Consider the following 18,389-nt stretch of genomic DNA (forward strand, 5'->3'; position numbering starts at 1 on the left):
TATGTGGTATTTATATATTATTTATATATTAACATATATTAATATTTATTAAATATTATATATTTATATATGTATATGATAAAATATATATTATATAAATATATTTATAACATATTATATATATATTTTATATAAACATAAAATATAATATATTATATAAAATATAAATATATTATAAATATAAATATAAAATTAATATAAATATATTATATTAAAATATGTTTATATTAATGTATATTAATATAAACATATTTACATATAAATATGTATTTAATAAATAAATATATACTTAATATATATTTAATATATATATTATGCAATTTTTTGGGTTTTTTTTGAGACAGAGTCTGGCTCTGTCGCCCAGGCTGGAGTGCAGTGGCATGATCTCGGCTCACTGCAAGCTCCGCCTCCCAGGTTCACACCATTCTCCTGCCTCAGGCTCCCGAGCAGTTGGGACTCTAGGCGCCCACCAACACACCCAGCTAATTTTTTGTACTTTTAGTAGAAACGGGGTTTCACCATGTTAGCCAGGATGGTCTTGATCTCCTGACCTCTGATCTGCCAGCCTCAGCCTCCCAAAGTGCTGGGATTATAGGCATGAGCCACCGTGCCCGGCCAGGGTCAACTGTATTTTAAATTTGGGCAGAAAAGTTTCCTTACAGCTATGAAAACAAGGTCAGATGATTATTTCTAAAGACAGGAGGCACTTTAAAAACTGTAATTGTGATTTTGATATATTGTATAAATTGTATAATTTTTATTAATTATCTAATTATGTAAAACAAAAGGACTATGTAGAAGTTTGTTCCAACAGAGTACTGTATATAAAATCATATAGTATAATTGGCAGTAGTTGGCATATACTAAACATAAGGTCCTTAATCATTTTCAAAAGTAGTGGTTATCAAACTTTAACATGAATCAGAATCACAAGGAGGACTTACTGAAACACAAATTGCTGGGCCCTCTCCTTAGGGATTCAAATTCAATAAGTCTGGGGTACTGAATTTGCATTTCTAACAAGTTTCAGATGGTGATGATGATCCTGGTGTAGTCATAATACCACCATTTTAATGAAAGATTCAAAGTATAGTTTAAACAATTTCTAGATTGAACAAAAATAATTCATTCTTCTTCAGCAGATATATGTTGGAAAACCACAGAATAGCAATGGATAGATGCCATTTGAAATACCAGATACCAGAAGATAAACCACTTCGAAATTCAATAAATTTTGTACATCCTGAAGGAAATACTGATGGGAAAATACTTTCTAATGTACACTTTGGGAAAATAACTGCGGTAAAGTTATTCAATTTTCCTTTTATAAATTAACAGCATTGATAAGTCACTAATTAATATTTATGAGTATATTTTAAATTGATTGCTATTATGAATGTGTTTTGTGTTTATATATTTACTATTTATGTTATTGGTAAGGCTTCCAGCCAACAGTAGACTATTAATAATTAAGTTTTTTTAATTATCTAATCTAATTTTCACAATAACCCTAAGAGGTAGGTACTGTAATTACCTCCATTTTAAAGAAAAAAACTAAGATAAAATAAGATTAAATAGCATAAAGAGCATGTCCAAGATCAAACAGCACAGCCTGAATTTGAATCCAGGCATTCCAGTAACAGGACACGTGCTTTTAAATAAAATAATTCTGACGGGGTATGGTGGCTCACACCTGTAATCCCAACACTTTGGGAGGTCAAGGCGGGCAGATCACCTGAGGTCAGGAGTTCAAGACCAGCCTGACCAACATGGAGAAACCCGTCTCTACTAAAAACACAAAAAATTATCCGGGCATGGTAGTGCATGCCTGTAATCCCAGCTACTTGGGAGGCTGAGGTAGGAGAATTGTTTGAACCTGGGAGGTGGAGATTGTGGTGAGTCAAGATCGCGCCATTGCACTCCAGCCTGGGCAACAAGACAGAAACTCCGTCTCAAAAAATAAATAAACAATAAATACATAAATAAATAGAATTATTGTCTTTAACATTTTTTATTTTACCTTCCATAACTAAAGAAAAAATAGTCCTAACCTAAGCTTTAAAACTCTGGGTATGAAAAAGTATACTACAGACAAACCAAAGTATTATATTTTGTTATTTTACTACTTTTGAATGACACATATAAATTATGCAGAAAGTTACCATTAATTCATTCAGAATTTAGGACAGTAATTCAATATTCTTATAGCACTTTGTGTATATTTCTATTATGATGTATTTACCACATTGTAGCCACTAGTTATTTGTATGTACTATGGTATATTAATAATCACATATTTGGTTTTACAATCAACTCCACATTTGGGAAAATACTTGAATCTGGAAATTAATCATTTTTGGTGAATAATAATGCCCAATAATCCCTCCTGGAGAGACATATGACAGTGACTGTACTTTGTTAACTGCATTTATTAATCCTACTGTATATATATTAATAGATGCTCAGAAAATTAGCCCCATCTTGTGGATCACAGTAGTACTACAAATTCAGGCCTAACAGTCAAAACTTTGGAACTGTCAGTGATGTGTACATTATCTTGACTGACAAAAACTAAAAATCGTACAGCTAGCATTGGTGAGGAACCACTTTCACATACTGCTTTTAGTTGTATAACATAAGCTTTTTTGGGAAGAAATTTGCAAACCAGTTGTAAATATAAATAATACTCTATTCAAAATTTCACTTCTAGAAATTTATTCTGTAGAAATAAATAGACGAGTTAATAAACATGAATGTACTAGAGTAGCACTGTTCTTGGGAGTAAAAAGTTATAAACAGCCTAAATATCAATGTGGATACAATGAACCCTATGTAACAACAATCATGGGGGTAGCTAATGGTTGTCAGAAGTGCTTAATGTGTGTACCAGGCACCTTTTTTTCTTCTCTCTCTCTTTTTTTTTTTTTTGAGACACGGTCTTACTTTGTTATCCAGGCTGGAGTGCAGTGGTGTGATTTTGGTTGGAGTGATTTCGGCTCACTGCGAGCTTGGACCTCCCACGTTCAAGTAATCCTCCTGCCTTAGCTAATAGCTGGGACTACAAGTAGCTGGGACTACAAGCCAAGCAAACATCACCACGCCTAGCTAATTTTTGTATTTTTTTGTAGAGACAGGTTTTCACCCTGTTGCCTAGGCTGATCTCGAACTTCTGAGCTCAAGCAATCCACCCCCTCCCAAAGTGCTAGGATTAAAGGCATGAGCCACCACACCTGGACCAAGAACCATTCTTAAGTCTGACTTTAGAGCCCTAACATTGACCACTATGCTATACCATTTCCCAGAATGAAGTATATATCCTCACAGAGAAGAATGTATATTATACAGTTAAATGAAAAGACTCAGGCTCAGAAGAATTGTATATTAGTATTAGTCCATTTAAAAATATGTTTGTAAATGTATTTAAAAAGTCTAAAAGCCTAAACATCAAACCGTAAACCATGATTTCTCTGAAGACTTGGATGAGGAGAAAGGAGATGACGTTTTACTTTATATACTTTTCCACTGCTTGCATTTTTCATGTTAAATACATGTCAGATTCATATTTAAAATTACAATTTTAAAAAATTAGCTAATCTGAATCTTCAAAATAATTTTAGTAGTTTAAGGACTTTTTTTTCCTTTTTTTTTTTTTTGGAGATGGAGTTTTGCTCTGTCGCCCAGGCTAGAGTGCAGTGGTGTGATCTTGGCTCACTGCAACCTCTGCCTCCCAGGTTCAAGCGATTCTCCTGCCTCAGCCTCCTGAGTAGCTTGAATTACAGGTGCATGCCACCACGCTCAGCTAATTTTTGTATTTTTAGTAGAGATAGGGTTTCACCATGTTGGTCAGGCTGGTCTTGAACTCCTGACCTCGTGATCCACCCACCTCGGCCTCCCAAAGTGCTGGGATTACAGGTGTGAGCCACTGTGCCTGGCCAGGACATTTTTTGTAAAGCTGGAAAGGATGACCTCATATAAGCTGAGGCTAATTGCCCAGTTAATGAAAGCATGAGGATGGTCATTTGAGGCAAACACACACAAAATTTTTTTTTAAAAATCAGTAAAATGATGTACCTTCAAGGTGCTTAAACTCTCAGAAATTCTAGGTAAGTAAGGTTTACAATTGTCATTTCTTGGTATGAATGGCAGGTTGAACATGCACATCTAATTTTGATCCTTCCCCAAACCCCACTAAAACTATAGTAAAAAGAATTTTTAAAGGTATAAACCCCCAGCATATAGAAATAGGAGAAAGTAGCAATAACATTTTGGAAGCTGAAAGCAGATGGACAACTGGTAACTGACCTAGCAGAGTTGAGAAAGTCTAAATCTAAGCCAGTATTGGGTAAAGCTGAGAACTATCCTGATTTCAAAAGGCTCAGTATTTTTGCATAGAAAACTGATCACCTTTTTGTGATCTGTGAAAGACTTTGACATGTCTTATAATAGTAATGCTGTTCTTTATAGAATTTATTTAATGTAAGGGAATACACTAGTAAAGAGTAAAACACCAGGCACAGTGGCTCACACCTGTAATCCCAACACTTTGGGAGGCCAAGGCAGAAAGACTGCTAGAGCCAAGCACGTTGAGATCAGCCTGGGCAACAGAGCAAAGCCCTGTCTCTACAAAAATAAGTTTTTAACAATTAGCTGGGCATGGTGGCATGCACCTGTACTCCTAGCTACTCAGGAGTTTATTTTACTTTATTTTATTTAAATTTATATATTTTATTTAGCTAAGGTGAGAGGATCACTTGAGCCCAGGAGTTTGAGGCTGCAGTGAGCTATGATGTCACACCACTGTACTCCAGCTGGGGTGACAGAAAGACCCCATCTCATTAAAAAAAAGAAAAAAGAAAAAAGAGTAAAGTAAGGGCCTGATTTCAGCTAAGTAGATGAAGACACCATTTACTCTGAAGGACTTCAATGTAAGATATAAACTCTCAAGTATTAATTTGTAGTAAGAATAAAATAATTTCTTAACAGATTCCTTAACAAAAACAAGCTGGGCACAGTAATATGAGCCTGTAGTCCCGGCTACCTGGAAGGCTGAGGCAGGAGGACTGCTTGGGCCCAGGAGTTCGAGGCCACAGTGAGCTATGATCATGCCTGTAAATAGTCACTGCACTCTAGCCTGGCCAACACAGCAAGATTCATCTCTATTAAAAAAAAAAAAAAAATTACTTGGCTATATGTTAGAAGTAAGCCTTGAGGATAAAAACATCCTTATTTAAAATAGTATCCAATGTTGAGTGAAAATATAAGCTGCTATTGTCCACTTGGTATGTTCTGCTTTACTCAGAAGAATAATACTTTTTCTATTACTTTCCCTTGCTTGTACAGAACCCATATTTTAGAAAGCAAAAATTAAGCAAACATGAAATTGTTGGCACTTCAACTGAGAAAGGAGAAATCAGGATGGGTTCAGGTTTTTTGGAAAGTAGCATGACACCTGCCAATAACACTCCACCTTACTAATGATGTAGAGCTTGTAGTCAAATTCTGACCATATGACTTTCATTAGAGCTTTTTCTCATTGCTTCTAGTTAGCACACACACACACAAATTCCTTCCCTGCTAAAATATAGAACAGTGTACCCCCTTTTTTTTTCTTCGAGACGGAGTCTTGCTCTATCACCCAGGCTGGAGTACAGTGGCATGACCTTGGCTCAATGCAATCTCCACCTCTCGCGTTCAAGCAATTCTCCTGCCTCAGCCTCCCAAGTAGCTAAGATTACAGGCATGTGCCACTAGGCCCAGCTAATATTTTTGTATTTTCAGTAGAGATAGGGTTTCACCATGTTGGTCAGGCTGGTCTTGAACTCCTGACCTCAGGTGATCCACCCGTCTCGGTCTCCCAAAGTGCTGGGATTAGAGGCATGAGCCACTGCGCCCAGCCAAACAGTGTACACATTTAAACCCAAATAAATGTGGAACCATTATAACAAAATTACCTGATCCATCAATAAAGAAACACTATATGGGTGCTGCCTAGCAAATATTTAATATCACAGAATCAAGTCTCCTAGTAGTTTTAAAAAGATAATAATATCTAATTATTAAAAAATTTCTATTATGAGATTATTTTATTTTTAAAAATCACTTATAAGACCAAGGAACAATTTGACAGCAAAGAAGTCCTTCTAGAATTGGTCAAAAGTCTAAGAGTGGGCTCAAGTGTGTTATTGGTCAAACGTCTAAGTATTTTCTTTGCTTTATTCCACACTGCCACAGAAAAAAAGTCTAAAAGGCTAAACATCACACTGTAAACCATAATGACCTCTGAAGACTTGTATGAGTGTGAGGAGAAAGGAGATGACTTTTTACTTTATGTTCATACATTTTATACTGCTTGAATTTTTCACATTAAAAACAAACCAGATTCATACATAAAAATCATCATTTAAAACAAATTAATCAGAACCTTTAAAATTGCTAATTTAGGGAAAATTTTTTAAAACTCAGCATCATAGGGACAATAAAGATTTTCATAAAGTAGCCCAATAACTGTTAACTGATTTTATTTAGTTAATTTTGAGACATAATTATTCAATGTAGCTTTTGGAAAATTATAACATTAAGGACTTACCAAAATGAATAAATATGATATACTTGAGAAAGTTGTAAGATGACAAGGTCAGCATTAACAGCTAGCAGAGAACACAACTGTACCTAACTCAGTTTCTAAGGATCTTTGAATTTAGAATGAATTATATAAATATTTTAAAGTTTATTTGAAAACTGAAAGATTGCGTTACTTAAGCCAGATAACATCATTTATGGTTTATGTGCTTTCCTAACCAGAAACCCTACAAGGCAAAAGGTGGTCTGGTTGGATTATACACAGATGCTGTTCACAGAAGAAGCCAGATGGCATCTAAGAAATGAATAAAATGAGCCAAAGAGGGAATAAAGCCAGGGGGCAGAACTAAGGATGAACTAGACAGACAACGTAAATTTGATTATTATTGCTATCCTAACGAACACAGCATCTATAATTGTGAGTCTGGGTAAGAATGTCCATATAAATAAGTATCCACCACTTTACTGGAAAACATAATCCAAGGTAGGAATCCTCTGGAAAGTAATAAAGCCTTTGCAGTCAAGCTGTCTCTGGGGAACAATGCATACCTACATCATAAAACTAGAGAGCCAAAGAAGTAGGTAGAGCTCAATTTTTACCTTTAGTTCATTCTGAAATTCTTTTTCTGCTAAAATGTGATTTAGTTCATTTCACAAACATCTGATGAGTATGTATTTTCCCACACATTGTGTTGATGAAAGAGGTTACCAAAGTACGTAAGACACAGTCCCTGTCCTTGAGGACTTAGCCAAAGAGGGAAGACAAACGCATAAATAGATAACTGTAATATTATGTGGTCAATCCAGTGATATGTTTATACATAGTGTGCTCTGAAAACATGGAGAAAGTTCGCTCACTTAGCATAGCCTAGAAACAAATCAGGGAAGGAAAACAAAGTTATGCTGGATAAATGGATACCTGAGCTATATCTTAAAGGATGAGAATTTGGTCAGGTAAAAAACAGGGGAAAGAACCCTCAAGACAAGGGGCTGGACATGGTGGCTCACAACTATAATCTCAGCACTTGGGAGGCTAAGGCAGGAGGTTCACGTGAGCCTAAGAGTTTGAGACCTGCCTTGGCAACATGAGACCCTGTCTCTAAAAACAGTAATAATAATAATAAAAGTCAGGCAGGGTGGAGCTTGCCTATAGTCCCACATTCAGGAGGCTGAGGTGGGAGAATAATTTGATTCCGGGAGGTCAAGGCTGCAAAGAGCCATGACTGCATCACTGCACTCCAGTCTGGGCAAGAGCGAGGCTCTGTTAGAAAAAAAAAAAAAAGAGAGGGACACTTTGGGAGGCCGAGGCCGAGGTGGGCGGATCACAAGGTCAGGAATTCAAGACCAGCCAGCCTGGCCAACATGGTGAAACCCCGTCTCTACTGAAAATACAAAAATTAGCCAGGTATGGTGGCATGTGCCTATAATCCTAGATACTGAGGAGGCTGGGGTAGGAGAATTGCTTGAACCCAGGAGGAAGTTGCAGTAAGCCAAGATCGCACTACTGCACTCTAGCCTGGGTGACAGAGTGAGACCCCGTCTCAAAAAAAAAAAAAAAAAAAAAAAAGGAACAAATAGTAAGAGCAAAACATTGGGGCATGAAACAGTTTGATATATGGCAAAGGTGTGAGACATAGGGTACTACAAGCAGATTATTATTAGAATTTAAGGATAGAGATGAGGGGTGGGAGAGGAGGTTGACGATGCACAGGCCATATCACAGACGGACTAGAATGACATGCAAGAATTCTTACATTTTATGCTGTATATCATGGGGAACCAGTGTTAAGCAGCACAATGACACAGAATAACATTTTATATACATCACTCTGACAGCATTTGTCAGGGAAGAATCTGAGAGGAGGCAAGACTGGAAGTGAGGAGACCAGTTAGGGAGGCTATTGCTAACTTGTTCAGGCAAGAAATAACAAGATCTTGAACTGACAAGTAATCTTATAACAAGTAATCTTATAACAAAAACCTCCTGTACTAATGTATCAATAATCTAGGATGACCACAGTGTAGCAGAACAAAAAACAAATGCATAAACATATATGTACATAATATAAATGCATATAATTACATATTACATAGATTCATATACATTATAAATGCCACTGTTACACTGCATTATAGATTATTTTTCCACATTAATAAAAAAGAACAAAGGTTAGAAAATAAAAAGGAAAATAGAAGTAAAAATTAAAAGCCTTCTATTTGTCTTAAAACTAGCAATTAATAATAAATTGTTACCCCCAAAATGCATTATTTTAGTGGAAAGAAATTAAATGTTAGAAATTTAGACTTAGGAAAAGGAAAATTCTTTAGAATGTGTCCTATAAGCATCTAAAATCAAGAACATTATCAGATTTCTCAGAATGGTTTTGAATATATTAATATAGAAAACCTAGAAACTAGATCTACATAAATCAAAAGCAATGAAATGATTTAATAAAGAAAATAACATGATTAAAAAATGCAAAATTGTGTTTGGGTAGGAGGAATATATCTCTTAGGTAAGAGATCTATGGTACAACATGGTGATTATGGTTAACAATAACAGTATATTCTTCAAGATTGTTAAGAGAGTGAATTTTGAACGTTCTCACTACCAAAAATAAGTATGTGAAGTAATGCATATGGTAATTAGCCCAATTTAGGCATTCCACAATGCGTACATATTTCAAGACATACTATACACAATAAATATATATGATTTTTATTTGTCAATGAAAATAAATAAATGTTTTAAAAAAGAAAATGACATGACTCTAGTCTTAACAATGTATTGTTAGCCTACCTCACCTGGTATGCCATTTAGCAATCATAAATCTCAGTAACATAGGATCATTATATTAATTTTGCAGATGAGAAAACTGAAGCTTGGGCAAGTTTATTTACCTAATACTGGGACTTATTTTCAAGTCTGTCTGCCTTTAGATACCTTATTTAAAGCTAGTAGTAGCCATGTGTAAAGTCAACTGTGTAAGTATTTTATAAGAATATTTTAAATTTGCAATATGGCACTTCATATCAGAAAGTCAAGTTGAAGCTTAGGCAATAGAACTAAAGGCTTGGGGTCAGAGAGACCTTGGTTTAAAAATAGAATTAACTCTTTACTAGCTGGAGGAATTTGACTAAATTATATAACTTCTCTGAGCCTCATTATGTAAAAAATAGGTTAACGAGGCTTTAAAAAATTCTTGCAAGACTAAAAAGTGCTTAGCCAGGTAAGTAATTAATCAGTAGTGGCTAATGCTATTCATAAATCAAGAAAAAGTATAAAAAACATAAAAATTGAAGTTAAAAATTAATTTAGGAATGGACAGCCAGATGTGCTGGCTCACGCCTGTAATCCCAGCACCTTGGGAGGCTGAGGTGTGAGGATCGCTTGAGCTCAGGAGTTTGAGACCAGCCTGGGCAACATAGCGAGACCTCATCTCTACTAAAAATTTAAAACTTAGCTGGATGTAGTGGCAGACGTTATGTATTCCCAGCTACTCAGGAGGCTGAGACAGGAGGATCACTTGAACCCAAAAGTCTGAGGTTGCAGTGAGCTGTGATTGAGCCACTGCACTGCTATGAATGTTTCCTTAGCCATAACAAGAATACATGTACATGTGCACACTGTTTATACCATACCTAACTCATAAGAATATACAGTCAATTCTTGATAATCCAAGAGCATATTAACTGGTTTTCATTTAAACTATGATTAAAATGCTATGGGGAATCTACTTTTATCTTTCTTATTAGGGAGAAGCTTGTTAGGAAATTGATGCTCAACCTCCTCCTTTAACCATATATAAAAATGTAGCCCCCACACCCAAACTCCCACCACAATATTTCTACATAGTCAAACCCCAAGCTCCCTCAGGTGTTCTGGTCTCTGCATTGGTTCTTCAAATTCCACTCCTGGGGAAAGTTGGGGAGCATAAAGTTGCTACTTCTTTACTACTTGCTACTTCCTTGCTACTTCATTACTAGGCCTGGGTGGGGAATTAATTCTGTCTGGATTATTTGTATGGTATTTTTGATTTGATTTTCATCCCCTCTAATGCTACCAGTTACCGCCATTAATAGTTGACTATATTATTATTAATTAATTAATTCTGTCTGGATTATTTGTGTGGTATTTGTGATTTGATTTTCATCCCCTCTAATGCTACCAGTTACTGCCATTAATAGTTGACTGTATTATTATTAATTAATTATTTATTTATTGAGACCGAGTTTCACTCTTGTTGTCAGGCTGGAGTGCAGTGGTGCGATCTCGACTCACCGCAACCTCCGCCTCCCAGGTTCAAGCAATTCTCCTGCCTCAGCCTTCCTGAGTAGCTGGGATTACAGGCCTGCACCACCACACCCAGCTAAATTTTGTATTTTTAGTAGAGACGGGGTTTCTCCATGTTGGTCAGGCTGGTCTCGAACCCCCGGCCTCAGATGATCCGCCCGCCTCAGCCTCCCAAGGAGCTGGGATTACAGGCGTAAGCCACTACACCCAGCCGACTATTTTGTTTACAGTAAACTGTTGACTATTACTAGGAAGGAAGTATAAGTTAGGAGGAAGTATAACAACTTTAAACATTTCACTTCTGTTTTTGTAAAAACAAAACTGCTTGGCAAAGATAAATAAATTTTATGCAATCATTTTAACTCGTAAGTGGTCAGTTTAAATCACTGCTTTAATATTACTCATATAGTATGCATTTTAGTAGTTAAAGTTAGCAATATCATAGAGAATTAAATAATACATCCCAGGTAGTTAAACAGTCTCTGAGACATTGATAATACTATATCAATACTGCTAAACATCTGTTAATCTACATTATAAAAATACCAGAAGCATTACCTTGGTGTTCCTCTAAATCCATATCAAGTTGTCTAATTTCTTCATTAAACTGATTTATCTTTTCTTTTATATCTGTTAACCTGTTGAAAATATTTTTAATGAATTTATGAAGGAAATGTAGACATTCAATAAAAACACTTGATGGGGAGGTTAGATGTCTTTTCCAAGTTGCATAAACAATATGTAAAAATAATATGTCTTATTCTAAGGACAATACTATAATTGATTGTGACATTAGGATATCTTTTCCAAGTTGCATAAATATAGAAAAATAGCATATCCTATTATGAGGACAATACTATAAATTTAGAGAGGAAGAATCTTGTCTAGATCTTTTTTTTTTTTTCTTTGAGACGGGGTCTCACTCTGCCACCAGGCTGGAGTGCAGTGGTGTGATCTCGGCTCACTGCAACCTCGCCTCCTGGGATCAAGCGATTCTCCTGCCTCAGCCTCCCGAATAGCTGGGCCTACAGGCACGTGCCTCCATGCCCAGCTAATTTTTGTATTTTTAGTAGAGATGGGGTAGAGACAGGGTTTCACCATGCTGGCCATGATGGTCTCGATCTCTTGACCTCGTGATCCATCTGCCTCAGCCTCCCAAAGTGCTGGGATTACAGGTGTGAGACACCACACCCAGCCTAGATCTTTTTTAATGATTCATATTTGGAGCCTAAGTATATTCTGAGAACACCAGGTTGCCTGACTTAAACAGCACACCCCTTCCCAACTCTCCTTTGAGTTTGATTTGCAGTATTAAGAAAATGAAAAATATTTAACAATACTCTTTTTGTAGGTTTCTATAAGCCAAATTAAATTGGAAAATTAGTCTCAAAAATGAGAAAATAAGGGAAAACCTATCACTGGCAGAAGATTATATGGGTTGTTTTAACATAAAGCAGTTATACTTACTATAAAGCTACCATAACAAAAACAATGTGGTATAGGCATAGGGATAGACATATATATCAATGAACTAAAATTGTGAGTCCAGAAATAAGAACATATATCTATAGTCAACTGATTTTTGGCAAGGGTGCTAAGGTAATTAAATGATGAAAGAAGAGTATTTTCAATAAATGGTGCTGGGAAAAGTACATATGTAGAAGCTAAGGAATAAAATTGGACTCCTACCTCACATCATACACAGAATTAACTTGAAATTGATCAAAGATCTAAACATTAGAACTAAATTACCAAACTCTTAGAAGAAAACATAGACATAGTCTTCATGGCCTTGGATTTGGCATTGGTTTCTTAGATATGACACTAAAAGCAAGAGCAACAAAAGAAAAATAGAAAAACTGGACATAATCAAAATTGGAAACTTTTATGCTTCCAAGGACACCAAGAAAATGAAAAGATAATTCATAGAATAAGGGAAAATTTTTACAAATCATGTATCTGATGAGACCTCTATCTAGCATATATAAAGAAATGTTACAACTCAGTAATGAAACAATCTAGTTTAAAAAATGAGCAAAGGAACTAAACATTTCCCCAAAGAATATGGCCAATAAGCATATGAAAGGAACCTCAACATCATTAGCCATCAAACAAATACAAATCAAAACCACAGTAAGACACCGCTTCACATCCATTAGGGATGGCTATAATAGAAAAAGAGGTAATAACAAGTGAGCATGTGAAAAAAACTGGAACCCTCACATACTGCTCATATGCTGCTCATATTACATTACATAGAAATGTAAAATAGTACCAATTCTTTGAAAGTCTGATAGAATTCAGCTATGGCTCCATCTGGTCCTGGACTTTACGTTGGTAATTTTTTTTTTTTTTTTTTTTTTTTTTTTACCATTTCAATCTCACTGCTTGTTAATGGTCTGTTCAGAGTTTCTATTTCTTCCTACTTTAATCCAGGAGGATTGTGTATTTCTCCAGGAATCTACCCATCTCCTCTAAGTTTTCTAGTTTGTGCATGTAAAGATGCTCATTATAAGTTTGAACGGTCTTTTGTATTTCTGTGGTATTGGTTGTAGTATCTCCCATTTTGTTTCTAATTGAGCTTATTTGGATCTTTTCTCTTCTTTTCTTGATTAATCTTGCTATTGGTCTATTAATTTTGCTTATCTTTTCAAAGAAACAGCTTTTTACTTCATTTATCTTTCATATTTTTTGTTTCAATTCAATTTAGTTCTGCTCTGATGTTTGTTATTTCTTTTCTTTTGGTGGGTTTGGGTTTGGTTTGTGCTTGTTTCTCTAGTTCCTTGAGGTATGACGTTAGATTGTCTATTCGTGTTCTTTCAGACTTTTTGATGTAGGCACTTAATGCTCTGAATGTTCCTCCTAGCACTGCTTTTGCTGTATCCCAGAGGTTTTGCTAGGTTGTATCACTACTATTGTTCAGTTCAAAGAATTTTTAAATTTCCGTATTGATTTCATTGTTGACCTAAAAAATCATTCAGGAGCAAATTATTTAATTTCCATGTATCTGCATGGTTTTTACGGTTCCTTCTGGAGTTGATTTCCAATTTTATTCCATTGTGGTCTGAGAATACTTGATATAATTTTGATTTTCTTAAATTTTGAGACTTATTTTGTGTGGCCTATCGTATGGTCTGTCTTGGAGAATGTCCCATGTGCTGATGAACAGAATGTATATTCTGCAGTTGTTGGGTAGAAGGGTCTATAAATATCTGCTGAGTCCATTTATTTGTTTTAGGGTATAGTTTAAATCCATTGTTTCTTTGCTGACTTTCTGTCTTGATGACCTGTCTAGTGCTGTCAATGGAGTATTGAAGTCCCCCACTATTATTGTATTGCCATCTATCTCATTTGTTAGGTCTAGTGGTAATTATTTTTTACATTTAGGAGCTCTAGTGTTAGGTGCATATAGATTTAGTATTGTGAATTTTCCTGTTCGATTAGTCCTTTTATCATTACATACCGTCCCTCTTTGTCTTTTTCAATTGTTGTTAAAGTCTGTTTTGTCTAACATAAGAATAGCTACTCCTACTTGCTTTTGCATGGAATATCTTTTTCCACCCTTTTACCTTAAGTTTACATGAGACTTTATGTATTAGGTGAGTCTCCTGAAGATGGGAGATACTTGGTTGGTGAATTCTTATCCATTCCACTATTCTGTATCTTTTAAGTGGAGCATTTGGGCTATTTACATTCAACGTTAGTATTGAGATATGTGGTACTGTTCTGTTCACTGTGATAGTTATTGCCTGAATACCTTGGTTTTTCATTTCCATTGTGTTGTTTTATAGGCCCTGTGAGATTTATGATTTAAGGAGTTTCTACTTTGGTGTATTTTGAGGTTTTGTTTCAAGATTTAGAATTCCCTTTGACTGCTCTTGTAGTGCTGCCTTGGTAGTGGTGAATTCTCTCAGCATTTGTCTGAAAATGACTTTATCTTTGCTTCATTTATGAAGCTTAGTTTCAGTGGATACAAAATTATTGGCTGATAATTATTTTGTTTAAGGAGTCTAAAGGTAGACCCCAATTCCTTCTAGCTTGTAGGGTTTCTGCTAAGAAATATGCTATTGATCTGATAGGTTTTCCTTTATAGGTTACCTGATGCTTTTGCCTCCTAGCTCTTAAGATTCTTTCCTTTGTCTTGACTTCAGACAACCTTATGACTATGCCTAGGTGATTACCTTTTTGTGATTCATTTCCCAGGTATATTCTTTGAAATTCTTTCTTTCCTTTTTTTTTTTTTTTTGGTAGATGGAGTCTCACTCTGTTGCCCAGGATGGAATGCAGTGGCGCAATCTTAGCTCATTGCAACCTCTGCCTCCCAGGTTCAAGTGATTTTTCTGCCTTAGCCTCCCAAGTAGCTGGGACTACAGGTGCACGCCACCATGCCCAGCAAATTTTTGTATTTTTAGTAGAGACAGGGTTTTACCTTATTGGCCAGCCTGATCTTGAACTCCTGACCTCATGTTCTGCTCGCCTTGGCCTCCCAAAGCGCTGGGATTACAGGTGTGAGCCACCACGCTCAGCTGCGACATTCTTGTATTTGGATATCTACATCTCTAGCAAAGCCAGGGAAGTTTTCCTTGATTATTCCCTCAAATACATTTTCCAGACTTACAGATTTGTCTTCTTCCTCAGGAACACCAATTATTCTTAGGTTTGACCATTTAACAAAATCTCAAACTTTTTGGAGGCTTTGTGCTTTTTTTTTTAATACTTTTTTTGTCTTTGATGGATTGCGTTATTTTGAAAGCCTTGTCTTAGAGCTCTGAAGTTCTTTCTTCTACTTGTTTGATTCTAGTGTTGAAACTTTCCATTGTATTTTGCATTTCTCAAAGTGTGTCTCTCATGTCCAGCAGTTGTGATTTTTTTTAAATTTATGCTACATATTTCTCTGGATATTTTTTTCATGCATATCCTATATTTTGAATTTCTTTAAGTTGGTTTTCACCTTTCTCTGCTGGCTCCTTGAGTAACTTAATAACTGATCTTCTGAATTATTTATCTGTCAATTCACAGATTTCTTCTTGGTTTTGATCCATTGCTGGTGCTAGTGTGATCTTCTGGAGATGTTACAGAACCTTGTTTTGTCATATTACCAGAATTGTTTTACTGGTTCCTTCTCATTTGGGTAGACTATGACAGAAGAAAGATCTGGGACTCAAGGGTTGCTGTTCAGATTCGTTTGTCCCATGAAGTGATCCCTTGATGTGGTGCTCTCTCTCTCCCTTCCCCTAAAGATGGGGCTTCCTGAGAGCCAGATGCGGTGATTATTATTGCTGTTCTGGGTCTAGCCACCCACCAGAGCTACCGGGCTCTGGGCTTGTACTGGGAAGGGTCTGCAAAGAGTCCTGTGAAGTGATCTGTCTTTAGGGTCTCAACCGTGGGTACCAGCATCTGCTCTGGTGGAGGTAGCTGAAGAGTGAAGTGGATTCTGTGAGAGTTCTTGGTTGTAGTTTTGTTTAGTGCACTCGTTTTCCTGAATGCTGGTTATGCTGGCAGTAAAACTGTCATGTGAACAGACTCAGGGCCTCTGGTTAGTGTGGATGTTATAGACAGTGGAATTAGCTGTTGTTTTCTCCTTCCCTTGGAGGAGGATTGTTCTGTTATGAATTGCTGTAATGGTTTGTGTTGGTTGGCCTCTAGCTAGGAGGTGGCACTTTCAAGAGGGCATCAGCTGCAGTAGTATGGGGGGACACAAGCTTGCCCTAAGGTCACCTGAACAAATATTTGGGTTTCTCAGGTGATTGGTGGGGCCACAGACCTACCACAAGTTTATGTCTTTTGTCTTTGGCTACAAGCAGGGTAGAGAAAGACCACCAGGTGAGGGCAGGGTTAGGCGTGTCTCAGCTCAGACTCTCCTTGGATGGGGCTGGCTGTGGCCAATGTGGGTGATGGAGAGGGTGGTTTCAGACCAAGGAAGTTATGTTCCAAGGGGGATATGGCAGCTTCTGCTGCTGATCTTACTGAAACTATTCCAAAAGATAGAGAAAGAGGGAATCTTCCCTAAATCATTCTATGAAGCCAGTATCACCCTAATACCAAAACCAGGAATGAACATAACAAACAAACAAAAAAAACCACTATGGACCAATATCCCTGATGAATTTAGAGGCAAAAATCCTCAAAAAAAATTAGCTAACCAAATCCAGCAGCATATGAAAAAGATTCACTATGATCAAATGGGTTTTATAGCAGAGATGCAGGGATGCTTAAACATATACAAGTCAATAAATGTGATATACCAATTAAACAGAATTAAAAACAAAACTCATACAATCATCTCAATAGATGCAGAAAAAGCATTTGACAAAATCCAGCATCCTTTTATGATTACATATCTTAAGGTAATAAAAACTATCTATGACAAACCCACAGCCAACATTATACTGAACAGGGAAAAGTTGAAAGCATTCCCCCTGAGAACTGCAACAAGACAAGGATGCCCACTGTCACCACTTCTATTCAACACAGGACTAGAAGTCCTAGCTAGAGCAATAAGAAAAAAGAAATTAATAAAGGGCACCTACATCAGTAAAGAGGAAGTCAAACTGTCGCTGTTTGCTAATGATATGGTCATATAACTAGGAAACCCTAAAGACTCATCCAGAAAACTCCTAGATCTTATAAATAAATTCAGTAAAGTTTCAGGACACAAAATCACTGTACACAAATCAGTATCACTGCTATATACCAACAGCAACAAAGCTGACAAAGAAATAAAGAACTCAATTGGGCGTGGTGGCTCACGCCTGTAATCTCAGCACTTTGGGAGGCCAAGGTGGGTGGATCACAAGGTCAGAAGGCCGAGCCCATCCTGGCTAACAAGGTGAAACCCCGTCTTTACTAAAAATACAAAAAAGTAGCTGGGAGTGGTGGGACGCACCTGTAGTCACAGCTACTCGGCAGGCTGAGGCAGGAGAATCGCTTGAACCTGGGAGGCAGAGGTTGCAGTGAGCCAAGATTGCACCATTACACTCCAGCCTGGGCAACAGAGCAAGACTATGTATCAAAAAAGAAAAAAAGAAAAAAAAAGAAATCAAGAACTCAACTCCTTTCACAACAGCTGTGAAAATAAAATAAAGTAAAATAAAATAAAATAAAATACAACACAACACAATACTTAGGAATATGCCTAACCCAAAAGGTGAAAGACCTCTACAAGGAAAACTACAAAACAATGCTGAAAGAAATCACAGATGACACAAACAAATAGAAACATATTCCATACTCATGGATTTCCTTGAAGAGAGGGGTCTTTCACCTTTTGGGTCTTTCACCTTTTGGGTTAGGCATATTCCTAAGTCTTGTCTTTGTCTTTGTCCTGTCCTGTCCTGTCCTGTCTTGTCTTGTCTTGATGGTCATATTGTGAAAATGACCATACTGCCAAAAGCAATCTACAAGTTCAATGCAATTCCCATTTTACCATCATCATTCTTCACAGAACTAGAAAAGAAACAATCCTAAAATTCACATGGAACCAAAAGTGAGCCTGCACAGCCAAAGCAAGACTAAG

At 36.5% G+C, this 18,389-nt stretch overlaps 1 protein-coding gene across 5 annotated transcripts in view; it reads right to left on the minus strand.

Annotated features, from left to right (window-relative positions):
• The window catches only part of IFT74 (intraflagellar transport 74), a 128,033-nt gene that overhangs the window by 30,959 nt on the left and 78,685 nt on the right, over nucleotides 1–18,389 (minus strand). For all 5 annotated transcript variants that reach the window (XM_025359146.1, XM_025359144.1, XM_025359145.1 and 2 more), the window contains exon 13: nucleotides 11,432–11,511. In XM_025359146.1, coding sequence (XP_025214931.1) covers nucleotides 11,432–11,511 — 80 coding nt within the window. The remainder of the gene's footprint in view (nucleotides 1–11,431; nucleotides 11,512–18,389) is intronic.

The sequence above is a fragment of the Theropithecus gelada genome, chromosome 15, assembly GCF_003255815.1.
Source record: "Theropithecus gelada isolate Dixy chromosome 15, Tgel_1.0, whole genome shotgun sequence".
Taxonomy (NCBI): Eukaryota; Metazoa; Chordata; class Mammalia; order Primates; family Cercopithecidae; genus Theropithecus; species Theropithecus gelada.